Genomic DNA, 27,212 nt, shown 5'->3' on the forward strand with positions numbered 1-27,212 from the left:
TATTCTTCAAAGCCAACCACGGCACTGAAAATGCTGGCGATATCAACTTGACGGGGGAATACAGTGCTGACATTCGAATCGAACCGCACACTGGACAGGAACAAAAGCTGCAAGGGAGCAGGACTTCACAGTCGCCGCCAGCCTTTTTGCAGCTCGTATCAAGCAAAGCAATACCACCCTGCATGAGGAACTGCTACAGTACCAGAGGCTCTGGTCCAGAGCACGCAGAAGCAGCACGGTGTTGCATGGCGAGCTTTCTGCGGCATTGCGACAGTGTTTCTTTTGGAGCACAGACCTGTCGATGGAGTTCATGCGCAACCGAACCATACATCATGATCCGTATCATCCACAGGAAGTACTGTCGCAATGCCGCAGAAAGCTCGCCATACAACACCGCGCCGCTTCTGCATGCTCTGGTAGCAGTTCCTCGTGCATGGTGGTATTGCTTTGCTTGATACGATCGTCATCAGTGTGCGGTTCGATTCGAAGGAGTGCACTGTTGTGCCCTCCCGTAAACTGCATGTCAGCACCGTATTCCTCCGTCAAGTTGATAGCCCCAGCATTTTCAGTGCCGTCGTTGGCTTTAAAGAATATCGAGAACAGTAGTAAGTTCAAATTGGCCGAGTTGATCATTAACCTAGCTGGATTCCGTTATTCTTGGACGGTTTACTGGCTGGACATATAGACGGCTGAAGGTAGTGCGGTATTTGCAGCGTAGCAGAGGTCGGAAAAAAATAGTGCAATACAATAAATAATCATTTTTTCAATATAATTTTTATTACTAGACTACACTGACCTCAACACAATATAAAATTTACCCAATTATTGGCAATAAATTTGTAAAAAGTGCCCCACTGGCAAATACCGAAAGTCTAGCCAATAAACCTCCAGTCTATAGGCCAGGGTCACTTGAGTGCAGTATCACCGCTGGCGCAACACTGTGTGCGCCCTGGCTGCCGGGCTATAGAGGCTGCTACGTATTGGTTCTTCGAGTGTGACCCCGTCCAGGTGTCGTGACAGAACCATGAGCTCCAGATTTTCGATGCTCCCTGGGGTGGAAGCTGCTGATCTTCCCGTACGACCGCGATGTCCATGACGAATGGCGCCATTTTCGTGAGATCCTTCTATGGCGCATCTACACAGCCATGCGCCTCCGGAACGATATTTATTTCCACATGTGCGTGCGATCAGCCCATACATTCCCCGTTTGAGCTGCTCATTTGACACCACTACCAGCACCTCTATCGTCGATCAACCGAGTTTAATCTTAATAGTGACGGGATTAGGACAGTTTTGCGCCTGGAGTTCCCTGAACCTGTTGATGGCTCCCAGCTAGCACCATTAGATTGAGCCTACTCTCTTGAAAATTGCGATCTCAACTGCTATATCCCTCTGTAAAGTGATATTAGCTGTACCATTTCTGTATCAATACAATGTAAATTGCGGCAATTTTTATTATTGTTTAGCTTAAAATTGCAGTTTTTATTAGTGGCAGCCGGTGGATCCAATTCAATATCATACTGTATTGGCGGACCTCTGCAGCGTAGTATTGATTGATGTCGATATCTGCAGAACAGTTCTAGCCATTACTCGTGTTATGTCATTGCCCGCCAATGGATTTCTCCTGCTTTACAGCAGTAGTGCCAATGCTGAGCGTATCAAGCACCTTGAGTACATAATAATCCACCCTGTCACCCACGTTAGGCTGCAGGGTCCACACGCCGAGAAGTCTCATAGTGCACAGTGCCTAGTGTTTCATGCCACGAGAGACTACAACTGATATTCATTCCCATGAACGCAGACAGAATAGCCAAGCAAGCGGACAACGACCTCGTTTTCGTCATTGCCAACACATCTGCTGACACTCATTTGCGCTTACTTTGTAGCGTTGATGCTATAAGATTATTGGCTTAACTCCTTTCTGCTTGAATTTTGATGCCCTTAGCAAGAGCCTCCAATCTTGTCACGAACTGCCCCTGTCTTGCTTAATAATGTGTGCTCCCATGCGTCAGAGGGTAAGCAAAACTCTGGCATTAAAACATGACGCATGCCGATGATAGAAACCATCCCCAGCGTGGTAAAGATTATTTCTCTTCCCGAGCGTGTCTGGCTCGTCAATTGTCGATCATCTCATAAAATAACAACATGAGATGAATTCCGCTATCGCTTGACACGACATTGTTTCACCACGTATATCGTTATTTTACGGCCCGTTACCCTGCTGTCAGTTTATTGTGGTGTCAAATAAATACGCGTAGATACTACTTCAAAGTGAAGGGCACGTTTGTTGACACCAAGCTGTACAAATACTAGTACGCTGTTAGTTGCACGTTGCCTAGATACTGTACGTTCAATCCTAAGTTAGAGTATTTAAGACGCTGGTGCAGTGAATGTGTTGAGAAGTCCCTTCACAGTTCGTTATCTGTACCCACGGAAAATAATTGATACCTGTTGTTCCAGCACTTCTGACCTGTTGGCATTGCACAGCTCCTACTGACCTGTCGGCGACCCTGCTCAACTGTTATTTTTCAACAGATAAGCAATATTGAAAACCTGTTAGTGCGAAAAGCTGTTGCTTACCTACAACAGAGCACGCCAGAGGCGATCAAACATCGCCACCAATATGCAGTATTTGGATTGTTGTAGTGTGCGTTGTGAAGTCGCGTAGCTGCAGCAAACATAGCCAGAGGACTCGCCAAACAGGGCCAGCAATAATTGCCACCCTCAAATTATGGAGGAGGCGAGCACCGGCGAATGGACCCGCTACCGCAACTCGGCGATAGTTTTCTTTTTAGGGCTCTATTGATGCACCTCCGTCTTAAATAACAGGTTAGACAGAGACTGGAACAGTTGAACAGTGATGATGACAGGTGGGTACATAGTAGCTGGAGAGAGGCAACAGGTAAACCGTGCAAAAGTAACAGGTGATAAATATCACCCTGTACCCACAGCAGTTCCGGTGTAGCTCGCCCCGAGTGTCATCGGCGTTAAATGCATAAAATAAAAAAGTAGCAGTTCCTGTAGCGACCACGTCGCCATAATTTTTGAGGTACGTCCAATATACTTCGACGTATTGTGAAATATGTCGGCGGTGCGCTCGTCGGATTTCGTGTTCTCTACTTGTATTGATCGCGACAGGTACTGATGCGCGAGCTGGGTATATTTGCAGAATTCACGTCCTCAATCGTGTATGTTATGCGTACTGTATCTTGTTAGGGTAGTGACCTACTCACAACTATTATTTAATACAAGCAGCATGCTCATTTTCTATGTTTGACAGCAACAATTTATGTATGCCCAATGATTGCATAATGAAACCCATGAAGCCTCCCAAACTACGGAAGATAGCCCACCACCCCGAGAAAATAGCTCAACCACGACTACCGCGTCATGTTCAGTGCATCGTGACGAGATAAGTGGCACTGAATGGCTGGTGATCCGCTCTCGCATTGAACTGCGCGGTGAACGGCGTGTGGAGGTGATTCAGCATGAGAAGTCAGCCTAGCACAATCCCAACTGGCTAGTTAACGCGCGGATGGCCGAAGCAATGCCGGCTTGCATGCATGTACCCCCTGCAATCGAAGCCAACGATAACTCCGGTAACATGGTGCACCCAGGCTGCTGCAATTGCGACTGATCAACCTTGGCTGAATGGCGGGCGCGCGACTGCGCAGTCGATGCACTTGACCGAGGATTTGCTAGGGCTCATTCTTGCACGGTTGAACTTTGGCACCACCACTTCAACCACGAGCTGGTCATGGCGATCGGCGCCTCCTTCCTGTCTGTGAGTGCGCATCGCCCTGGCGGCTGAAGTAGTTAATACATACAGCCAGAGACTGTGGCTCCGCACCCGCTGACCGCCATCTGCCTCAGCTTTCATGCGGAGCGTTGCACTCGCCGCGACTGTCCCTCTCGGACCTGCTTGCACAGTATCTATCGATAGCGAAGCACTGCAGCACACAGGAGTTCTCCGTGATTTCGTTACGGTGCATTACCCAGCACTTCTGCCGAGTTTTCGAAGCCGAGCGATGGCGTCCTTCTTGAAGAGGGCCTCTTCAAGAAAGACCTGCCGCTGACCTGACGACGGGCGGTCCAGATCTCTGTCCACTTCTGCTTTTTAATAAGAAGAGAGTGTAGGAGGATAGTACAAGGCCTTCAACGTCTGTAGATTAAAATTGCTCGCCGCAACGCTTTTCGTTACGCCGCTCGTAGTTTGTACGAGGGCGCCTGCAGCAGATCATGCGTTGTCTGTTTTGGAAGCAAATGTTCAGAAATTCTGAGGATGGACACCGGTATTGAGAGGGTTCACATACGGATGTTCTCAGTTTTTGCCAGTACTGTACGGTCTTACCGCCTGAGTCAAGCTGCCCGCAGACCTCGCACGATTTCCGCTTGGCAACGAGGCATGCGTCACCGTTGAAGTGCATGCACCGTTGTGGGCTCGCTTCAACGTGTCAGGGCATGCACACTCTTGGCGGGGCCCTGCTTTCCCCGAGGGAGCGTGTTGAACTTTTAGTCGCTGTTTTAGTAAGTTTTAGTCTGTGCGCACAAACGGGCAGATCCCGGCGGTAACAGCGCCAGAGCCTTGAAGTCGTCTGCATACATGTACATGTACATGTGTACGTTGTTCTGAGATTACCTCGTTCACCGGTACCGGACAACCGTCCTGGGCATGGTTCATCAGAGCTGGAGGTGTGCTGCCGCGGGACCACTCAACAACCTACACATCAGAGGCCCATCGTTCCTACGCTTTGAGCTCACCGTTGAACTAGACCTTGCCTACGCTGTAGGCCCTACGGGCCCAATGCTTCAACGGGGATGGACTTCCCACGCCTGACGCCCCGCCTAGGTGCTTGAAGCGCTGAGCCTTGTTAAACCCTAGCGACTTACATGAGCTGTGCCAACTGCAACTGCTGTGCTGCTAAACTGCAGACCTCCGGCTGCGGTGCCCGCGGTCTGCTTTAACTCGGCACCGGCAGCGATCTCTCATTCTCGAATTGGCGCCTTTGAGCTCGGAACGCCACCACCGCTCGCCGTCACCAAAGCCTATTCGGTAGCAGTACCCCACCGAACAGCAGCCATGGCTCCCGTTCTTCAGTCGCCGGGCAGCGGCTACGTGCCAGCTCTGACGCCGAGCGTGACCGGCTCGCCGTCAGGATCGGAGGAGCACATGAGCGTCGGCGAGTACCTCAAGTCGCGCGTGACGACGCTCAAGCCGCCCATGGCCAAGGTCGAGAACCCGTTCCAGGTGCTCGGACTGCTCAACCGGCTGCAGTGGATGCAGTTCCTAGTGGCCTTCATCGCTTGGTCGTGGGACGCCTTCGACTTCTTCACCGTCTCGATGACCATCGAGGAGCTGGCCGAGGAGTTCGGCAAGAGCAAGACGGACATCACGTGGGGCATCACGCTCGTGCTCATGTTGCGATCGGTAGGTCGCGTCGCCGGTCTTGAACTGTTGCTGCTTTTGCGCTCGCTAACAGTGTTCTCATTTTCCAGGTCGGCTCGATCACGTTCGGTATTGCGTCGGACCGCTGGGGCAGGAAGTGGCCGTTTGTCGTGAACAACATCCTTTTCATCGTGCTGGAGCTGATGACGGGCTTCTGCAACACGTACACACAGGTGCGTCCACCGACGTCCACATGGCAACACACGCGGATTGCTCACTGGAGGTCGGTATCTGTACGACTTACTCACTCGTGTATGTGTTTCTTGCTCGTGTACGCAGTTCCTGTGGGTGCGCGCCTTCTTCGGCATCGCCATGGGCGGCCTGTACGGCAACGTGGCCGCCACGGCGCTCGAGGACTGCCCTCCGAAGGCGCGCGGCATGATCTCCGGCATGATGCAGCAGGGCTACGCCTTCGGCTACCTGCTGGCCGTCGTGTTCGCGCGCGCACTCGTCAACACCACGAGCCACGGCTGGCGCCCGCTCTTCTGGTTCGGAGCCTGCCCGCCCGTGCTGATCATCATTGCACGCCTGTACCTGCCCGAGACCAAGGTGTACCAGGAGCGCCAGGCCGTGCGCGAGGCTACGCCCAACATCACCAAGACTTTCATCGCCGAGGGCAAGGTCGCGTTCAAGCGCCACTGGATGCTGCTCAGCTACCTCGTGCTGCTCATGGCCGGCTTCAACTTCATGGTATGTGTGTGGTGCCGTCGCGACGTCCTATCACTTAGACAGTCCACGTGATGCTAACCTGTTTTTCTGGTGCTTTGCTGCGTTCGCAGTCCCACGGCTCGCAAGACCTGTACCCGACGATGCTCAAGAACCAGTTCGAGTTCTCGGCTGACGAGGTCACCGTGACGCAGGTGGTCGCCAACCTCGGCGCCATCACGGGTGGCACCCTGGTCGGGTACTACTCGCAGATTTTCGGCCGCCGCCTCAGCATCATCGTCATGGCCTGCATCGGCGCGGCGCTGCTGTACCCGTACAGCTACACGGACAACACCAAGGTCATGATCGCCGCCTTCTTCGAGCAGTTCTGCGTCCAGGGAGCGTGGGGCGTCGTCCCGATCCATCTCATGGAGCTGTCGCCCCCGTCGTACAGCACGCTCATCGTCGGAACTTCCTACCAGCTGGGTAACCTCATCTCGTCCGCTTCGTCGACGATCGAGGCGCGTCTCGGCGAGAACTACCCGCTTCCGCCCACCGCGGAGGGCACGAGCCGCTACGAGTACGGAAAGGTCATCTGCATCTTCATGGCGGTCGTCTACGCGTACCTGGTGCTGCTCACGTTCCTCGGCCCCGAGGCGCGCGGCAAGGAGTTCGACGTCGCCCACGACCGCGACCTGGAGGAGGCCGCGCACGTGAACCGAGAGGACCTCGACAAGATCCTGCAGAACGACGCCGAGCAAGACAAGACCGTCAAGGGCGGATGAGACGGGCCTGTTGGACGGATCGGCGCTCGCCACGTTACGTTAAACGTACCGGTGCAAGTGTGCGTGTAGCTTCGAGTTAACGTTGTCAATGCTACATTTTAATGCGTGAAACACAGCGGTCCTGTTTGCTAAAACGGAGCCTTACATTCACCTGCTGCTGTTGACGTCGGGCCAGCATTGCTTGTTCTCGGTTGCTGTGCTTTGTCTGCTTCGTGGGGTCCATGTGCTGGGGCCCGCCTATTCCCGACCCAGCTGTCCCTATCCCGACATGCCTATCCTGTAGCTGCGAAGCAAAGTGAAGACGCATTTGACAAGAACTTTGAGTGCTTGCTTTTACGGCCAGTTGCATACTAACGTTTCTTGGGACCAGGCTCCAGCTATCTTCCGGTGGGATCAATTATACTGTACTGACTTGAGCTGAGCAATGGCGCCGAGTGCGAGCGCTCTGCGTGGGGAGCGCTTGTCTGCCTGCTTGAACGAGCCGCGGTGACATCGTGGCGTCGCGCGCTCGGCGGGGGGTATGCAACGGTTGCACTTGGCGAGATCGCCGAAACTTCAAGGCTTGCCGGTGGTGGCGAGGAGAAGATGGCGCTGTATGTCTGCCGCGCTTCAACCTGGCTGCTCGACACAATCGGCTTACGAGCGCGTCAAAGCTCTGCTGAAAGCTCCACATTGAAGGCGCGAGCCAGCGTGGGACGGCTGCGAAGAGGACAACTCGATTTGCCAGTGGCTGTGCTCACGTTGATTGACATGGAGTTCATCTCGGTGGCGAGCGGCGAGTGCGCCGCCCGCCGAGCATTTGGTCGCCGCCAGGAACGCTTCTTCCCTTGTGGAGGCGGTCTCGGCCAAACGCTGTCCACCGTAGAGGAGAACCGGTGGCGGCGGCGGTCTCTGCTTCGGTTCCGTTTCTGAAGTTGAGAAAGGCCACCTTGAGGAAAGCATGCGATATGGAAGATGGGCTTTCTGAAGCGCAGCGTCGGGGCACTCGGCCCCCGTCTCTAGTGTCCTCTCTCAAATGGCCACAAGCGCCACGGGCGACACGCTCGCCGCCATCAGCCGCGCCGCCAGCGGAGCGGAGCTCGCGGTGGCCGTCGTATCCGCACGCCCACGTCAACGGAGAAGTTCCACAGCGCATCGGCCGTCGACTAAAGTGCTCGCTCGCTCTCTTAGTCGACAACTGGGGCGAAACGCGCAGAAAATGTCCGCGAGCGCGGGTCGGGTTCTTTTTCCCAGGCGGCGCTCGCCATCGCGAGTTTTGTCCCCCAAACTTAGGAAATTGTCTCCCGAACTTAAGCAATTCTCCAGGATGTTCAACTTCACGTTGCACTTTGGCTGGCGGACAAGCGAATCGCCGAAACGAAAAATGCAAAAAAATGGGGTGGATCCCGTCCTTCGACATCCTGAAGTCGCAGAAAAGGGGATGTCGGTGATGTTGTCCATGTGTACATTACCTGTTACAGCCCCTCTCAGCTTCATCCACTCGTCCCTGATGCGCTTCGCTCCGAGCCGCCCCCGTTCTACACCCGCGGTTGGAGTCGAGCACGATCGACGTAGGGCTTCGCGTCACTCGCCGGCTCCTTTGGCTTCCGGTTGTTCAACCAGGATGCTCTGATCGACGAGCCCGCTCTCCTGGTCCCTTGTGCGCTCGCCGCGAGGCGTAAGATATCATCCATTCTCCAATTAGCCGGCTCGAGCGCACACCGCAGCCAACCCGCCAGCTCCAAGCGACAATGGCCGCCGAGAACAACTCCGTGCCCGCTTCCCCGGTGGACGCCGCCTACGCGGAGGTCACAACACCCCAGATCCACAACACGGTGCTCGAACCGGAGGAGGCGGCGGCCCGCCTGCGTGTGGACCCCACCTACATCCTGTACACGAGCGCTATGCTCGCCTTCGTGCTGCCCCTGCAGTACGGTTGGTCGACCTCGCAGCTCAACCTGCACAAGTTCAACAACGTCAAGGAGTGCAACGCTCGCCCTGTGGCTGAGGGCACGTGCATCATGTTCCCGGGCCACACCAAGTTCCAATGGACCGTCGTCGTCAACGCTTGGATCGTTGGTGGTATGATCGGTGCTGGACTTGTCGGCAAGTTTGCCGATCGCTTCGGCCGTAAGCAGGTCCTGGTCTACAACTGCGGCTTCATCATTGCGGGAGCTGTTATTATGGCCTCGGTGTCGAACCTGTGGCTGTTCGCTGTCGGTCGCCTGCTTGCGGGTATCGCCTCGGGTGCGACGACGGGCAACGTCGGCGGCTACATCAACGAGATCTCGCCGCCTCACCTGCGTTCGCTTCTTGGTGCCGTTCTCCACAGTGGCATCACTGTCGGTATTTTGCTGGTCGCGACTACGTTCTTCTACATGGATTTCCACAACGGCTGGCGCTACATTGCTGCGTTCCCGATCGTCCTGGCAGCCATCTTCCTGAGCATGTCGCCGTTCCTGATGGTGGAGTCGCCGGTGTGGCTGCTGCTCAAGGGCCGTCGCGCTGAGGCTGAGGCCGTGCTCACCCGTCTGTTCGGTGCTGAGAACGTGCCGGTGGCGCTGGAGTGGATCGAGTCGAAGCGCAAGCACGACATGGAGATGCAGTCGAGCACATGGAGTGAGACGGGCAATGAGGTGGTTCGCAGCGGCAAGGGTGTGCCCTTCTCGGAACTGATCGCGCCTCCTCTCCGTCGCCAGTTTATCATTGCTATTGGTATTGCTTGCATGCAGAAGATCACGGGTATCAACACGGTGTTCTACTACTCGTCGGATTTGTTCAGCCAGGCTGGTCTGAGCAACGCCCGTGTCAGCACCATCATCATTGACATTGTCAATATGCTGCCTACGCTGGTGTCGGGTTTCTTCGCCACGCGTTTCGGCAACCGTCGTATGCTGCTGTGTGGTCTGGCCGGCATGTTCATCAGCGCCATCGGTGTGACGCTGTCGCTGTCGTTCAGCTGGTCGGCTCTGTCGATTCTGTTCATTGCGACGTACGTGGGTTCGTTCGGTGTGAGTCTGGGTCCGCTGATGTACGTGGTCATCGCTGATATCTTCCCCGACTACGCTCGTGCCACTGTCTCCTCTATCGGTGTCATGGTTGCCTGGACGGCCAACCTGGTCGTGGGCGTCGGCTACCCGTACATTTCGAGCGCGCTGGACGACCTAGCCTACCTCCCATTCGTGGTGCTGCTGGCGATCTCGTTCATTTTCGTGTTCTTCCTTCTCCCGGAGACGTCGGGCAAGACAAACGACGAGATCCAGGACGAGTTCCGCGCCATTCGCCAGAAGAAGCGTCGTGCTGCGGCCGGAAACTAGTTTTACGTACACTGAAGTGCAAAGACACAGTCGCAAAGGGATCGGCTGCAAAAATACATATACCATACGTGTTGAATATGTCAAGGTCGATTAATCTTCCGTCAGTCTCTGCTCTTCTTTGCTGCCACCTGCAAGGATGGATGCCAGTGGAGGAAGCGCGAATTGGACCCTCGAGACGAGGTTGTAGCGTTGTGCGAACTTAGTTCATGCCCATCGGGGGCAGCTTGCTCCCTCGCGTTTTTAGCTTCGACAGGATTTGTTCCCTCTGCGAGCAGCACGTGGCGCATGCAGGATCGCTGCGTTTGAAGGCCGATCTCTGCTATCTAGCACTCGTGTAGTCTTCCATCGTGTTTCACCATTACATGTATTAGGCTGGCGCACTTGTAAGTAAAGGAGACTACACGGTAGAGCTGAACTACAATAGAGCTCAACCCAGTTAGGTATCTCGGTACTGTGTCAACCTCGTGCTATAGTGTTTCCTGGAGCTCGTACACAACCTTGATGCCGAGGACATCTACGCCGGGTGACCGTTGGAGGCTCCAGTTTTGAACAGGAGTGGTTGCAGTAGGGAACGATTCGTGCCTACTGCAAGCGTGCTGCACTAATGCTTCACCCAGCAAACCCGACGACCAACCCCACGCGAATGTTCGGATCGGATGGTGAACGTACACTTGCGAAAATGCCATCATAAACGATCCTTCACGACGAGATGCCCGTCTATTTCGCCAGTAGCAAATTGTAAACTCGGCCAGCCAAAGTTCCCCAGCGCCCCCCCTCGACTAAATAACGCTGCGGCCAACCTCTCGAGCAACCTTAGTCGAGTTACTTGTGTCGAGTGGCCTGATAAAACTCCAATGTTTGCGGGGTGTTATTTTGCTGCCGGTGCGCGGTCAAAAACTATAAAGGCATGATTCATGCATGACCATGCTTCAAGACGTTGCATTTGTTGCATCTGCAGTGGAGCCTCTTGTTACAGTGAGGCAGCCATACAGTTTGTCCTGACTACCTGCGTGCAGAAGTTTCGCTTCGGTGGTGGGGCTTTCGTCAAAATTCCTGTGCCAGTAGCAAGAATGAAGTGCATCGTTACATCTGCATGTATAACTATCGGTAGGATCGCGTGAGGATTCTTCGACAACGGACAGTATCTGGTGCTGCCAGCGCGATATCAAGCTCGCCATGGACCACGAGCCTTAAAATCCACTCTTTTGTTTTTGCTGGCTTTGCTGTGGTGAGTTTTCACTCCCAGTGAACTTCCTCGTGCCGCTTTCAAATCGCCTTCGCACACTTGGTCGCCGTCACGTCTCAGCACGTGCAAGTGTTGCTCGGGAAGAGGACGGATGTCATCCGCTATTACAGGCTCTGCTTCGCAAAGGCAGATGCTGGGCTTTTGCGAGGGATTCTCTCACCTGGCGAATGCAGTGCTGGGCTCGCTGGAATGCTTGTCGCTGGGCCCACCTCCACAGATACCGCGCGGTTTGCTACGGCTACGCTCCTTGCAACCGCTCGCCTCCGTTGGTCTTATCTGTTTGGAATTGCACCCATTTTCACCCCTCCTTTTCCACCCGGTGCATGTAGCCTCACTATCATCCAAGTGCCGCACCGACGGTATAAACAGTCAGTCGATGGCCGCTTCTGTACCGCCACCAGCTTCGCAGCTCGGGCTCCCGCGCATATCACTGCTGCGCCGCTCGCTCGTTGGTGATAATGGGGCGCACGACGTCCTATCTGGGGCGTTGAATGCACATCCATGCATTGCTAGTGCCCTCCCCTGCGCGATCGGACCAAGCAGTTAGGGATCCGACCGCACAGTATATCCCTCATTCGTCATTTGGCTTTCTTGAGCGCACTCGATTCGTCCAGGTCCAGCTAGCTACCAAGCACCATGGCGGTGGAGACCAAGCCCCCCGCCATATCACCAGTCACCAAGGACCCCGCCTACGTGGAAGTCACGACGCCAGATGGCGCACAGATCGACCAAGAAGCCGTGGAAGCGCGCATGCACGTCCAACCCACGTACATCCTTTTCACGAGCGCCATGCTCGCCTTCGTGCTGCCCCTGCAGTTCGGTTGGTCGACCTCGCAACTCAACCTACGCAAATTCAACAATGTCGACGACTGCAATGCCCGTCCAGTTGTCGAAGGCACGTGTATCATGTTCCCGGGCCACACCAAGTTCCAATGGACCATCGTCGTCAACGCTTGGATCGTTGGTGGTATGATCGGTGCTGGACTTGTCGGCAAGTTTGCCGATCGCTTCGGCCGTAAGCAGGTCCTGGTCTACAACTGCGGCTTCATCATTGCGGGAGCTGTTATTATGGCCTCGGTGTCGAACCTGTGGCTGTTCGCTGTCGGTCGCCTGCTTGCGGGTATCGCCTCGGGTGCGACGACGGGCAACGTCGGCGGCTACATCAACGAGATCTCGCCGCCTCACCTGCGTTCGCTTCTTGGTGCCGTTCTCCACAGTGGCATCACTGTCGGTATTTTGCTGGGAGCAACGACGTTCTTCTACATGGATTTCCACAACGGCTGGCGCTACATTGCTGCGTTCCCGATCGTCCTGGCAGCCATCTTCCTGAGCATGTCGCCGTTCCTGATGGTGGAGTCGCCGGTGTGGCTGCTGCTCAAGGGCCGTCGCGCTGAGGCTGAGGCCGTGCTCACCCGTCTGTTCGGTGCTGAGAACGTGCCGGTGGCGCTGGAGTGGATCGAGTCGAAGCGCAAGCACGACATGGAGATGCAGTCGAGCACATGGAGTGAGACGGGCAATGAGGTGGTTCGCAGCGGCAAGGGTGTGCCCTTCTCGGAACTGATCGCGCCTCCTCTCCGTCGCCAGTTCATTATCGCCTTCGGTGTCGCGGTCATGCAGAAGATCACGGGTATCAACACGGTGTTCTACTACTCGTCGGATTTGTTCAGCCAGGCTGGTCTGAGCAACGCTCGCGTGAGTGCTGTTATCATTGACATTGTCAATATGCTGCCTACGCTGGTGTCGGGTTTCTTCGCCGCGCGCTTCGGCAACCGTCGTATGCTGCTGTGTGGTCTGGCCGGCATGTTCATCAGCGCCATCGGTGTGACGCTGTCGCTGTCGTTCAGCTGGTCGGCTCTGTCGATTCTGTTCATTGCGACGTACGTGGGTTCGTTCGGTGTGAGTCTGGGTCCGCTGATGTACGTGGTCATCGCTGATATCTTCCCCGACTACGCTCGCGCTACCGTCACGTCCATTTGCGTGCTCACCGCTTGGTCCGCTAACCTGGTCGTGGGCGTCGGCTACCCGTATATTTCGAGCGCGCTGGACGACCTAGCCTACGTCCCGTTCGTGGTGCTGCTGGCGATCTCGTTCGTCTTCGTGTTCTTCCTTCTCCCGGAGACGTCGGGCAAGACGAACGACGAGATCCAGGAAGAATTCCGCGCCATCCGCCAGAAGCACCGCCGCGCGGCCGAGAACTAGATCCAGCACACGCTTCGTAGCCGTTTCATTTTGACCATACCATAAAAAAACAAATAACGTTTCACCCCAAGGTTCGTATCTCGACTAGCGAAAGTGTACCGTAAGTTGAAGCTGGCCCATCTCCTCTGGTGTGGCGCACACCGAGTTCAAAATTCCCAAAACCTTATCCGGAATATACACGTATAGAGAAAATAATGGCGAGCGTCTAGCACTGGAAAAATCAGGCGCACTCTTCAATCTGCCGACGCCAGGAAATGGGCGGCAAGCACTCGCGCCCGCAGCCGCAGGGCGACGCCACAGATGCGCGCGACAACCAGCAGCAGCCGCAGGGCGACGAGCTGTCGGCCGAGGCGCGCGCCGAGTTCACGGTGGCCGACATCCACAGCCCGGAGAACACGCGGCGCGCGCAGCAGCTCCGCGGCGGCGACCTCGACCGCTTCTGCAAGTACCGCAACTACTTCAAGAACCACCACATGTCGCTGGCCCGGGAGGTGGGCCGCAAGACCAGCAAGAGCAAGGCGGAGCTGCTGCGCTGGGTCGAGGGCGCCGTGGGGCCGCTGGAGGGCGGCGCGCAGTGCACCAAGGACGAGATCCTGGAGATCGCCATGGTCTCGGCCGCGCTGTCCGAGTACGGGGAGGCCGCGCTGGCCCAGATGTACGACCGCGGCGAGCTGGACGCGCTGCCCAACGTGCCGCTGCACACGCACAACCTGCGCATGCCCGCCAAGCAGCAGGCGTGTCGAGACAACTCGGACGCCGCCAACAAGGACAAGCTGGAGGCGGCGCACTACATCGGGCTGGAGGTCATGCTGCGCCTGAACGAACGTCTGCCGGTGGAGCAGCGCATGGGCGAGGAGCTGCGCGAAATCCTCAACCACCCGAGCAACCTGCGCCTCATGCTGGCGACGAGCAACCAGGTGTTGCACAAGAAGGTGGACGCGATGCTCATCAATGCAAAGGACGCGGCGGAGCAGAAGGAGACCAGCAACAGGCAGAGCCGCAAAATCTCAGCGCGCGAGTATGACCGCCTGGTGCAAATTGCGAAACACGCTCAGGATGAGGGGTTCCAGGACGCCATGATCGCAGCCAACGGTCATTATTTGTACGTGAGTTTGAGGCAGCAGTTTAACCGACTTGACGTTGGCGACAGACCCAAGCTGTGGGATATTGAAAAGGATAAGCGCGATCTGCGTCAAATTCCTCGCAGTAGATTCCGGTCGCCATCGCCAGCGCCACATCCACCAAGGACCCCGCCCTCACCGGAAAAGAAAGCAGACCCGAAACCCAGAATGGCTCAAAACAATTCGCCCTCGTTGTCCCCGCTTGAACCGGAAAGGAAACACCGAAGCCCATTTTCCCGCTTGGCAGCAAAAATATTCCGCTCACATAGCAAGAAGAAGAAAAAGCACGCAGCAAGTGCTCGATCCGCTTCGACTACAGCGATGGCATCCTCTGAAGAGCCCCCTCGACCAGTCAAAGTGAAGGTTCCAGTACGTGGAACACCCAACAAACAGGAGACAAAAGGAAGTGGTGTATCGGTGAAAAAGAACGCTAAACGCGCAGTTACGGCGTCTCGAAAGGAAAAGTCAAACCAGGCGAAACGAAAACCACCTCGGCCTCGCACGACAAAACAAGCACTTGCCAGTCATACAAACAAAGAGAGCGACTTGAGTGAGGGCTCCTCCTCAGAGGACAGTGATTACGTTGACGATTGCTCTGAAGAAGACGTCAAAACGGAAACTAGTAGTCGGGTTTACCACGTCGGTCCTCGTGGAGGCAAATACTACATCAATGGGACGGGCAAGAAGGTGTACGTTAAGTAAAACAACGTGAGCCCGGGACACAGTGAGCGTCGCAGTGGTGAACGAATTTCTGCAGCGGATCCGAGTGTGTTTGCTGTTCCTTTGCAGCCATGCGCATGGTGAACAGCAGTTCGCTCCTCCCGTGGTGATTGTCTGGATTTGAAACGCGAAGCTCTTACGGCACTACCGGTACTGAATAAGTTCCTGCATCCTCTCCAAGGTCTGTATGAAGGCTCTATCTAGTCTGTGACGACACTCCCATCGAAGACCTCGATATTTGCTGGCAATGGAGTCCGGGCACTTGAACAGTAAGAAACACAATACGGAGAGATGGATTCGACGAAAGCGACAAATATAATAGGAGACGGTGACCACTTTATTGACTGAAGGAAATAGCAAAATGACCATAGTAAAACTGCATGTATTATACTTAAGTAGATAGATTGCGCAGACTGCTAGAATGAGCCCGTAGTGGTGGTTCACTTGTGGTGGACTTGGTTGGCAGCGGGTGGACACACTCTTGGTGTGTTGTACGTGTACAACGCATCCATCTGTTGGGTTAAACTGTTACTTTTCATTAAAAGTAAAAGCTTTTACCACATGAGACGGTTAAAAGGTTATCCCTCCAGTTAACTTTTAGCCCTTTCACTACTACGGATGCATGCTCATATAGCTTAACGTTGCCGTTTACGTAACGTGGTGGCGCTGTACCATCCTCCCTTGGCGGTCTTGTTGTGTTCAGCGTCACTGTCCAGGGTCGACACGCCGCGGTCGCGGCAATATCCTGAATGCGACTGCGGTGCTAGTTACTCTCATCCCGGTTCGACCGCCCTGAGCTAATAGGCTAGGCATGAGCTCGACAGAGCAAACGTCGTTTCTATAGTCGCACACGAAATCGATCGTTCTTTCGCGCAAATATTAGTAGAAAGATCAAGATGGAGTGGGCAGCAACAGCGATCGCAACTCAATGTGGAAACGAACATCTAGTTTTCTATATATCAAAAGATAGGGACTCGACAACACATCTACACTTGGTCTAGACTGCAGCAGTACACGAGGACGACAGTAGCAACGGCAGTAGTAGTAGGAGGAGAAGCAACGCAACGGAAGGAAGGCGCCAGTGACAGCAATCGCAGTGAGAGGCCACGCCGCACAGTGCACGCTATGCGCGGGGGCACCTACGCGTACGTGATGGTGCTAGTGGAGTACTTGCAGAGCGACCCCGACGGACCGGCACCAAGCTTCTTGGGCTCACCCGACGTGGATCCCTGCGACCACGCGCACACGTCCACCTTCTTGCCCTTGATCTTGATGTTTTCGATCGTGGCCTGGTCGCTCCAGTTCTTGTTCACAGTCACAAGGCTCACCTTGCCGTTCACGGCGTACACGTTCTTGACGCTAACCTTGCGCGACTTGTTGCCGCACGTGCCGCACGAGCGGTAGAGCTTGCCGAAGTCCTGCGCGTAGAACCCCTCGATGGACACCGAGCCCAGGCCGTTGTGCTGCACCACCTTGTCGTCGGCCGAACGCGCACCGCCGCCGATAACCTTGGACACGCTGCTGGCCGAGCCGCCCTTGATGCTCAACGCGTCCTCGCACACGTCGTCCCACCAGACGTTCTCGATGGTGCAGCCGCTCTGCTCGCAGTGCACGCCCTCCATTTGGTCCTTGCCGATGATCACGTTCTTCAGCGTGGCGCCCGGCTCCACCATGAACACGGCGGTCTGCCACCCACTCTCTTTCTGACCGCCGCACTTGATGTTCGAGCGCTGGTACGTCTTCATGCCGCCGTCAAACACCTCGCCCTTCTTGACGGTGTAGGGCTCCGACAGGTAGACGTTGCCCTTGCTGGAGGGCCACGATCCGGTCGGCATGGCGGCCGCCTCGGAGCGCATGGACGCGCCAGAAGCGACGGCAGCGGAGGCAGCGAGTGCGGCAGCGATGGCGGAGAGTGCGTTGACCATGGTTGGGCGATGGAGAGCAGTTCTTGAAGTCGGTCGGTCGGTCGATTGGCTCGTTGGTTGGTGGATTGCTGCGAAGTGAGCAAATTGAATAATGACTGAGAGCGCTGCAGTGGTGGTGGCAGCGGTGGCGGCGGCGACGACTGAGGCCTGCCGCCGGAGCGTTTCCTCCCGAATGCCAGATGCTACGGCTGAAGCCTGGGACTGCTTCTTCAGTCGACCCCACCACGGGGCCCTTGCTGTTGTTGGCCGACCTGTCCGTCCACACGAGCGGTCGACTGGCGTGACTGACCTCGGTGTGCTTGTAAGCAAGTTGCACTGCGAGCTGTCACCTGTCGATCCGTGCCACGGAGATGTGCATCTGGGTCGCGACTATAAAATCAATGAGCTCAACGACGCGAACTCAGACAGCGAAAAGAACGGACAGCGGAATCCGCTGTCAGTCGGCCGGCAGCTCGTCCTGACGCCGTCGCACCACAAAGGATGCTGCACGGTGCTCGAGTTTCGGGATACCCCCTGCTATCAGCACATACTGGGTGACACACATATTTGATCGTTGCTCGCCGCTGGCTCCGTTTAGTTACCGGTCTCGTCGAGACGGTGGCATGGGCTCACTGTACCGAGCCGCTGCGCGCAGCCTTTCTTTGAAGCTAGCCCGAAGGCCTCAAGATCGCCGCCTGCCACCGAGGACAGAGGTTGGGGAGCACGGAGAGCACCTCAGCAGCTCATTGCCGATTAAACCTAGTCGAGCTAATTAGTCGCTAATCGAGATACGAAATGCATCGCGTACTACCACGGTGCACTGCCGCGAGTAAAGTAGCTCGCAGACCAACACCAGGGTCGCCAAGCGTTAGCGTTCTCAGAGACCCGATGATTTGCGAGAAGCGCGCAAATGCAACTGCATGCGGAAAAGCGGTAGTCACGCACGACGCTAAAACTCTTCATCTCTCCTCGATCAACACGACGCACCTCATCCTTTTATTAAAAAGTTGTCGAAAATTAGCTCGGCAACTAGCGCGGGTAAAAGGAATCGATACGAGAAGTAGCGCTTACCGCACACACTTGGACACAGCATTCGCTGCTCAGGAAAACTATACACGGGGCACCTACGCGAGCAGGTACATGTATTATTCTTTCGCGCAAATGTTAGTCGAGGAACTGAATATGAAAGCAACATTGCGTAGCATCTGCAACAGAAGGTGAAATCGAATATCCGAGACGACATTACATCTACACTTGGACTATTGCAAAACGGGGGAAATAGGTAGGGTAGAGGAACGGGTATTAACATCAGCCTAGCCTAGCCCGAGACGGTCAACGCGAATTGGCAACGCGATCGTTTCCACTCGCGTCCAGGATATTTGTTGCGGCTACAGCAACATTACTGAAAAGACTGGGGTGCGTCGTATTGATCGAGGAGAGATGAAGAGTTTTAGCGTCGTGCGTGACTACCGCTTTTCCGCATGCAGTTGCATTTGCGCGCTTCTCGCAAATCATCGGGTCTCTGAGAACGCTAACGCTTGGCGACCCTGGTGTTGGTCTGCGAGCTACTTTACTCGCGGCAGTGCACCGTGGTAGTACGCGATGCATTTCGTATCTCGATTAGCGACTAATTAGCTCGACTAGGTTTAATCGGCAATGAGCTGAGGTGCTCTCCGTGCTCCCCAACCTCTGTCCTCGGTGGCAGGCGGCGATCTTGAGGCCTTCGGGCTAGCTTCAAAGAAAGGCTGCGCGCAGCGACTCGGCACAGTGAGCCCATGCCACCGTCTCGACGAGACCGGTAACTAAACGGAGCAAGCGGCGAGCAACGATCAAATATGTGTGTCACCCAGTATGTGCTGATAGCAGGGGGTATCCCGAAACTCGAGCACCGTGCAGCATCCTTTGTGGTGCGACGGCGTCGGGACGAGCTGCCGGCCGACTGACAGAGGATTCCGCTGTCCGTTCTTTTCGCTGTCTGAGTTCGCGTCGTTGAGCTCATTGATTTTATAGTCGCGACCCAGATGCACATCTCCGTGGCACGGATCGACAGGTGACAGCTCGCAGTGCAACTTGCTTACAAGCACACCGAGGTCAGTCACGCCAGTCGACCGCTCGTGTGGACGGACAGGTCGGCCAACAACAGCAAGGGCCCCGTGGTGGGGTCGACTGAAGAAGCAGTCCCAGGCTTCAGCCGTAGCATCTGGCATTCGGGAGGAAACGCTCCGGCGGCAGGCCGCGTCGACAGGATTTGCGTTGGTGCCTCTGTCTTGGTGCCCTGGGGATCGCCCATGCAGGCCTCAGTCGTCGCCGCCGCCACCGCTGCCACCACCACTGCAGCGCTCTCAATCATTATTCAATTTGCTCACTTCGCAGCAATCCACCAACCAACGAGCCAATCGACCGACCGACCGACTTCAAGAACTGCTCTCCATCGCCCAACCATGGTCAACGCATTCTCCGCCATCGCTGCCGCACTCGCTGCCTCCGCTGCCGTTGCTTCTGGCGCGTCCATGCGCTCCGAGGCGGCCGCCATGCCGACCGGATCGTGGCCCTCCAGCAAGGGCAACGTCTACCTGTCGGAGCCCTACACCGTCAAGAAGGGCGAGGTGTTTGACGGCGGCATGAAGACGTACCAGCGCTCGAACATCAAGTGCGGCGGTCAGAAAGAGAGTGGGTGGCAGACCGCCGTGTTCATGGTGGAGCCGGGCGCCACGCTGAAGAACGTGATCATCGGCAAGGACCAAATGGAGGGCGTGCACTGCGAGCAGAGCGGATGCACCATCGAGAACGTCTGGTGGGACGACGTGTGCGAGGACGCGTTAAGCATCAAGGGCGGCTCGGCCAGCAGCGTGTCCAAGGTTATCGGCGGCGGTGCGCGTTCGGCCGACGACAAGGTGGTGCAGCACAACGGCCTGGGCTCGGTGTCCATCGAGGGGTTCTATGCGCAGGACTTCGGCAAGCTCTACCGCTCGTGCGGCACGTGCGGCAACAAGTCGCGCAAGGTCAGCGTCAAGAACGTGTACGCCGTGAACGGCAAGGTGAGCCTTGTGACTGTGAACAAGAACTGGGGCGACCAGGCCACGATCGAAAACATCAAGATCAAGGGCAAGAAGGTGGACGTGTGCGCGTGGTCGCAGGGATCCACGTCGGGTGAGCCCAAGAAGCTTGGTGCCGGTCCGTCGGGATCGCTCTGCAAGTACTCCACTAGCACCATCACGTACGCGTAGATGCCCCCGCGCATAGCGTGCACTGTGCGGCGTGGCCTCTCACTGCGATTGCTGTCACTGGCGCCTTCCTTCCGTTGCGTTGCTTCTCCTCCTACTACTACTGCCGTTGCTACTGTCGTCCTCGTGTACTGCTGCAGTCTAGACCAAGTGTAGATGTGTTGTCGAGTCCCTATCTTTTGATATATAGAAAACTAGATGTTCGTTTCCACATTGAGTTGCGATCGCTGTTGCTGCCCACTCCATCTTGATCTTTCTACTAATATTTGCGCGAAAGAACGATCGATTTCGTGTGCGACTATAGAAACGGCGTTTGCTCTGTCGAGCTCATGCCTAGCCTATTAGCTCAGGGCGGTCGAACCGGGATGAGAGTAACTAGCACCGCAGTCGCATTCAGGATATTTGCCGCGACCGCGGCGTGTCGACCCTGGACAGTGACGCTGAACACAACAAGACCGCCAAGGGAGGATGGTACAGCGCCACCACGTTACGTAAACGGCAACGTTAAGCTATATGAGCATGCATCCGTAGTAGTGAAAGGGCTAAAAGTTAACTGGAGGGATAACCTTTTAACCGTCTCATGTGGTAAAAGCTTTTACTTTTAATGAAAAGTAACAGTTTAACCCAACAGATGGATGCGTTGTACACGTACAACACACCAAGAGTGTGTCCACCCGCTGCCAACCAAGTCCACCACAAGTGAACCACCACTACGGGCTCATTCTAGCAGTCTGCGCAATCTATCTACTTAAGTATAATACATGCAGTTTTACTATGGTCATTTTGCTATTTCCTTCAGTCAATAAAGTGGTCACCATCTCCTATTACATTTGTCGCTTTCTGAGTGGGACGTCAATTAATAATAACGTCAATCTTTCGATATTTGACCCAAATCAACAATTGTATCAATTATGGATCATTAAATTCATGCGTTCTCAAATATATTTAATTATATTTAAAATTGTTTACTTATTTCATGCCTCTTACTGATTCAACTTGAAAGTATTATTTCCGTGGTGAATACTTTTCCGTGCGTTTGATGGGCTTATCCGGATCCCTTGCCGTGATCATCTAGTGCGTCGAGGAGCCCGAGTTGACGAAGTTAAAAGTCAATTTCTCGACGGTTGTGTTGTTGCGATGCTTGCTCAATAGAAAACCATACGTACTCCAAACTCGTTCAGCAGCTGATGAGGGCGTAAGGACGTTGTCGCCCTGATAGTGATCTGAGCGAGAAGCGGAATCTTCCGATTGGCCGTAGTGGTGCCAGTAGGCGAAGCCATTAATATGTGTGAACACTTTGATTCACGTTCCGGGTTTGGCTGCAATGCGATCACTCAACATTGATGTACGTCAAAACGTCCAGTCTGCAACAGGAAACAGCCGCGATTTCCTGCACCACTACGTGTAGAACTTTGAGATGAACTCTTGTAACTGCCTTGTCGTTTTGAGCTTGTCGACATGGTCAATGCTGAGTGCTCAAGCTCTAGATTGCTTGCCATCATGCTTCTGACCCGACTCGAGTCACGAGTCACTCGCTTGTCAAGGTGTCAAGCATTCAGGGGGGATGGCATCCTCGTGCAAAATGGATGCGAAAATAACAGAAATAAATGGTTTCAATATATTTATTGAGAAGGGTTTTAGTCTGAACAATGATTTATTTCCTGTCAATAAATATAATTTATTCGCATAATTGGTAAATGGTCTTCGACCAATAATTGCGACTGAACTGAAACGAAAGTATTTTAAAACAATTGATTGAAAATTTCGGGTCTGGCTGCAAGAATTGATACCTCGTTGAATCGAATCGTCGTCCGAAATTAGCGGTTGCAAAACTTATCGATTCGAATCCGTCTGAAATTAGCGCCGAAAGAGCTTTTGGCTCGGGTTTTGAGACTTGACAGTCGGCGAAACCTGAATTTCCGAAAATCCGAAATCCGAAACTAGGCCGGGAGAAACCCATTCCCGAAATTAACTCGGCGAGCCTGCCAAACAGGCGCACACAAGAACGCGCCATAGATCCTCCAGGATCCTGGAGGAGCTGTTTTGCATACTTCCGCCGATATACAAGTTTGTGCGTAGTGAAATACGTTTCTGGGTAGTACATTTGGGCCCGACACTTGTGAACTTCCAGGCAGGCGCCCACGTTCGCCGCCGCGTCATGATCGGGAGGGACCTCGCGGCGAGGGTGAGGCAGCAGCGGGGGTGGCGGAGCGCAGGCACGGCCAAGGCCGGTCGGTCCCGATCCACGCGCGACTCGATACACCATTTGACGACGAGTGCTTCGCAATAACTTCACACGGGTAAACGCTGTTCTTTCAAGCCTGCGAACGCCGGTCGCGCATGGAGAGCGTTTCTTATTTTATTCAGTTATTTATTTCCTCACCACTATCTATTTGCCGTGATCAGCTTTAGTTGATGGCTTGTCCTCAACGCGCAAACGCTGTCTGCACACGTGGGGAGGAATACCTCCCCACTAGCGCTACGAGCCACCCGTTGCGTATTGCCCGCAAAATCTACGGTGCGCGCGGACCGGACGCTTCTACAGTACAGGCATTGCCTGTCACGCAATGAAGCCGATGCACGAGTTAGAGAACTTCTCCATTTTAGTCAGCAGAGGCCAGCCAATCACTGCGACTAGCGCCACGCGTTTCACTTCATTTCGCGGTATCACGTTATGCTGGCATGTTTGACGGTCACCACGAGCCCCAGGCGAACACTATTTTCCGATTGGCTTTGGAGTGCACAGGACAGGCTGACGATGCACCCCGCCCGGTCGAGATCCACCAAGACCAAGCAGCCCCGCTATGACACCTTCCTTAACCCCAACTATGATGATGTGGACGAGACCAAGCAGAGACTGCACGACGCAAGCGCCAGTACACCCGATGCTGCGTCTTTCCTGTCGCGACTCTTCTTCTCGTTCGCCAACCCCCTGATGAACACTGGCAACTTGCGCCAGCTCAACTTCGAGGATCTGTGGGAGCTCAAAGGAGACATCCGATCGGCCGCAGCATTGAAAGATTTCGTGGAGCACTACGAGCGCCACGATAAGTCCATTATCAAAGCTATGACAACTGCATACGGCGCCGAGTTCCTACTTTGGGGATTAGCGATGCTGTTCTCGACTGCGTGCGGCCTCTTTGCACCTGTGGTTTTGAACCACGTCATCAGTGCTCTCTCGATGGTTGAACTCGACTTGAACGACCTCAGTATGTGGCTCGGCGTTTTCTTCGCCTCACGCTTCGTCAATGCCGTCCTATCGACGCAAATGAACTACGCCTTGGAGCTGATAGCGCTGCGTCTGACAATGGCGTTGAAAACACTGCTATTCCAGAAGGCAATGCGCCGCAGTCTTCGAACGAAAAACGACCCCGATGCTGTGGACATCTCCAACTTGTTGACTTCGGACATCAATAACGTGTTGTGGGCTGCATTTCAGGTTAACAAGCTGTGGATTATCCCGATTCAGATCATTGTGGCTGTGTGGCTGCTCTACCTCGTCATTGGTCTCGCTGCGTTTGCTGGGCTCACCGTCATCGCGGTATCAATGCTGATGAGTTATTTCGTTGCCAAGTTCTCGGGAGCCGCTTTCGTCGACCTCATGAAGAGCAAGGACGACCGACTTAGTGTTATCAAGGAGGTATTTAATGCCATACAGATTGTGAAACTCAATGCGTGGGAGGGAAAATTCGCCGAGAAAATCCGAGCCGTCCGCACCATCGAGTTGTCGGCTGTGCAGCGATTTCTCTATCTTGGCGCCGTCAACATAGCTATTCTGTGGTCATCACCCCTGGCAGTATCGGCCGTATCCTTCGCTGTGTATGCGATCACCATGGGCAAAGTGTTGACTCCAGCCAAGGTGTTCACTGCTATCGCACTCTTCAACATGCTTCGGGATCCGCTAAGAGATCTCCCCACAGTTATTCAGATGTTCATTCAGGCCAAGATTTCGATCAACCGATTCGCGGATTACCTCTCGCTAGATGAATTCAACCCGACCAACGTCGCACGCGATGACCCCGCGCAGCCAGACGAAGTTGTGATCGCTGTTGAAGACGGTACCTTCGGTTGGACACAGGAGACAGCACTGCTAAACCACGTGAACCTCACCGTAAAGCAGGGTGATCTACTCGTTGTGCACGGCTCCGTCGGCAGCGGCAAGTCTTCGCTGTGTTCGGCGCTGCTGGGAGAAATGAACAAACTGGGCGGTAACGTGTTCGTCCGGGGACGAGTTGCCTACTACTCACAGGAAACGTGGATCCAAAACATGACTATCCGCGAGAATATTCTCTTCGGACTACCGTACGACAAGGAGAAGTACACACGCGTGATCGCGGCATGTGGCTTGCTGCCAGACCTCAAACAATTCCCCGGAGGTGACGCGACGGAGATCGGTCAGAAGGGAGTGAACCTTTCGGGAGGTCAGAAGGCTCGCGTGTGCCTGGCCCGCGCATGTTACTCGGATGCCGACATTCTGCTGCTCGACTCCCCGCTAGCTGCTGTGGACGCGATCGTGCAGAGCCAGATTTTCGGTGACTGCATCTGCAACTTGCTGGCGGCCAAGACGGTGGTGCTTGTGACGCACAGTGCCGACATCATTGCGAGTGAAGCTGCGAACATGAAGGTGTTGGTGGAAGGTGGTAAGTTGTCGGTCGCTCGGCATGATGTCGCTTTGCCGCGGTGCTCGTACACTCTACCGCTGTCTCCTCGTTCAGCAAACGACGACGCTAGTCACGATGGAGAGAGCAACGCTAACAAGGATAGGGATGCTGGCCGACTGATTGACGACGAGGAGCGTGAGGAAGGTCGCGTGTCCAAGGAGGTGTTTTCGAACTACTTCGACTCGCTCGGTGGTGTCAAGGTTTGCATCTTCCTTTTCGCGGTGCAGACGCTGTGGCAAGTTTTCCAGATCGGGAGCGACTTGTGGTTGAGTCACTGGACCGGGCAGAAGAACGGTTCATACAACCCAGAGGATACCGTGTACAACGTGAAGGTGTATGCTTGGCTTGGTGCTGGCACTGCGATTATGGTGCTGGTCCGTACTGCTACCGTGGCAGTGGTCGGTCTTCGGGCGTCACGACAGCTATTTGACAACATGACGGCGTCCTTGTTGAAAGCTCCTCTTCGCTTCTTCGACGCAAACCCCATTGGACGCATCGTGAACCGCTACGGCGATGACATGTCGGCCGTGGATTTCATGATATCGTTTGCTTTACAGGAGTTTCTGGGACTGCTTTTCTTCACGGCGTGCCAACTGGCGACTGCAGTGTATATGATTAACTTTTTGGGCGCTCTCATCATCCCGCTCGTGTGGGTCTACATAAGGATTGGGAATCATTACTTGGCTCCTTCGCGAGAGACGGCGCGTTTGTGGAAAATATCGGCATCTCCCATTCTTAGTTACGTGAGTCAGTCGGGGGATGGCATCGCCGTTATCCGTGCGTTTGGTCAAGAAACGGTGGAGCGCATGGAAGCCGAAAACTTCCGCCGCAATGATGTGAACAGCAAGGCTTGGTTTGCCCAAATGGTGTTCAAATACTGGTTCCAACTGCGCATGCAGCTTGTCGGATTTGGTGTCGTGACCCTCGTGGTCTCCAGCTTGGTGTATCTGCACAATTTCCTGTCGCCAGGTCTTGTAGGGTTGGCTTTCACGTACGCCCTCAGCGTTGATGGAAGCCTTTCCAGCCTCATCATGTCGTGGTCATGGTTGGAGATTCAAATGGTCAGCCCGGAACGAATTATCGACTACGGCTCAATCCCCGCTGAGGGAAGTCAACGGCCACTCGTGATTGAGCCCGATGCCTCCTGGCCTCGTTCCTCCACCGTGCAGTTCCAGGATGTCGTGTTCAGCTACAAACAGGGCGGCAAACCCGTGCTCAAGGGTCTGTCCTTCGACATCCGCAACAACGAGAAGATCGGCATCGTCGGACGCACCGGCGCGGGCAAGTCCAGCCTCACCATGGCGCTCTTTCGCATCAACGAACTGGTGTCCGGCCGCATCCTCATCGACGGCGTGGACGTCGCGACCATGCCGCTGCGCACGCTGCGTTCGAACCTGTCCATCATCCCGCAGTCGCCAGTGCTGTTCAAGGGTTCGCTGCGCGCGTACATGGACCCGTTCGACGAGTTCACGGACGCCGAGATCTGGAGCGCGCTGGAGAAGGTGGACATGAAGACGCAGGTGTCGTCACTCGAGGGTCAGTTGGCGTACGAGCTGAGCGAGAACGGCGAGAACTTCAGCGTGGGCGAGCGGCAGATGCTGTGCATGGCTCGCGCGCTGCTGACGCGGAGCCGCATCGTGGTGATGGATGAGGCGACGGCGTCCATCGACCACGCGACGGAGAAGAAGCTGCAGGAGATGATCAAGCGCGACTTCCGTGATGCTACGGTGTTGACGATCGCTCATCGGTTGGGCACGGTGCTGGACTCGGACCGGATCATGGTGCTGAGCGACGGTCGCGTGGTGGAGTTCGACAGTCCTCGCAAATTGGTGAAGGATGGGAGCGGCGTGTTCTATGAGCTGGCAAAGGAGGGTGGGTGGTTGCCGAGTCTGCAAGATTAGAGAGGATGGAAGCTGCCGTGTACAGTCTGCTTGTTGACAATCTATCTTGTTAATGAGGTGGCTC

The 27,212-nt window shown here is 55.0% G+C and overlaps 7 protein-coding genes across 8 annotated transcripts; 6 read left to right on the forward strand and 1 right to left on the reverse strand.

Annotated features, from left to right (window-relative positions):
* Window positions 1-5,080: 5,080 nt before the first annotated feature.
* Window positions 5,081-6,876, forward strand: IUM83_06005 (Major Facilitator Superfamily (MFS); the record flags this gene model as incomplete). Its single annotated transcript, XM_067930176.1, has 4 exons — window positions 5,081-5,428; window positions 5,497-5,619; window positions 5,726-6,136; window positions 6,226-6,876. The coding sequence occupies 4 exons, from the start codon at window positions 5,081-5,083 to the stop codon at window positions 6,874-6,876; spliced, it is 1,533 nt and encodes a 510-aa protein (XP_067782714.1).
* A 1,730-nt stretch (window positions 6,877-8,606) lies between these two features.
* Window positions 8,607-10,172, forward strand: IUM83_06006 (major facilitator superfamily; the record flags this gene model as incomplete). The annotated part of the gene is made up of 1 exon (XM_067930177.1): window positions 8,607-10,172. One exon carries the CDS (start codon window positions 8,607-8,609, stop codon window positions 10,170-10,172), a length of 1,566 nt encoding a protein of 521 aa, XP_067782637.1.
* Window positions 10,173-12,054: 1,882 nt separating this feature from the next.
* On the forward strand, window positions 12,055-13,617 carry IUM83_06007 (Major Facilitator Superfamily (MFS); the record flags this gene model as incomplete). Its single annotated transcript, XM_067930178.1, has 1 exon — window positions 12,055-13,617. The coding sequence occupies one exon, from the start codon at window positions 12,055-12,057 to the stop codon at window positions 13,615-13,617; it is 1,563 nt and encodes a 520-aa protein (XP_067782715.1).
* A 254-nt stretch (window positions 13,618-13,871) lies between these two features.
* On the forward strand, window positions 13,872-15,582 carry IUM83_06008 (Kinetochore protein mis18; the record flags this gene model as incomplete). 2 transcript variants are annotated; one of them, XM_067930180.1, is made up of 2 exons in its annotated part: window positions 13,872-14,719; window positions 15,528-15,582. In XM_067930180.1, the coding sequence occupies 2 exons, from the start codon at window positions 13,872-13,874 to the stop codon at window positions 15,580-15,582; spliced, it is 903 nt and encodes a 300-aa protein (XP_067782719.1). The 2 variants fall into 2 exon arrangements, with proteins under 2 accessions (XP_067782719.1, XP_067782718.1); XM_067930179.1 differs by lacking the exon at window positions 15,528-15,582 and adding an exon at window positions 14,793-14,797 and having other exon boundaries at window positions 13,872-14,709.
* A 1,015-nt stretch (window positions 15,583-16,597) lies between these two features.
* Window positions 16,598-17,383, reverse strand: IUM83_06009 (putative polysaccharide lyase; the record flags this gene model as incomplete). Its single annotated transcript, XM_067930181.1, has 1 exon — window positions 16,598-17,383. The coding sequence occupies one exon, from the start codon at window positions 17,381-17,383 to the stop codon at window positions 16,598-16,600; it is 786 nt and encodes a 261-aa protein (XP_067782812.1).
* Window positions 17,384-19,803: 2,420 nt separating this feature from the next.
* Window positions 19,804-20,589, forward strand: IUM83_06010 (putative polysaccharide lyase; the record flags this gene model as incomplete). The annotated part of the gene is made up of 1 exon (XM_067930182.1): window positions 19,804-20,589. One exon carries the CDS (start codon window positions 19,804-19,806, stop codon window positions 20,587-20,589), a length of 786 nt encoding a protein of 261 aa, XP_067782591.1.
* A 2,755-nt stretch (window positions 20,590-23,344) lies between these two features.
* Window positions 23,345-27,148, forward strand: IUM83_06011 (ABC transporter C family member 5; the record flags this gene model as incomplete). The annotated part of the gene is made up of 3 exons (XM_067930183.1): window positions 23,345-23,715; window positions 25,174-25,226; window positions 25,302-27,148. 3 exons carry the CDS (start codon window positions 23,345-23,347, stop codon window positions 27,146-27,148), a joined length of 2,271 nt encoding a protein of 756 aa, XP_067782777.1.
* Window positions 27,149-27,212: the final 64 nt, after the last annotated feature.

Source organism: Phytophthora cinnamomi (genome assembly GCF_018691715.1).
Source record: "Phytophthora cinnamomi strain GKB4 chromosome Unknown Contig104, whole genome shotgun sequence".
NCBI lineage: Eukaryota > Oomycota > Peronosporomycetes > Peronosporales > Peronosporaceae > Phytophthora > Phytophthora cinnamomi.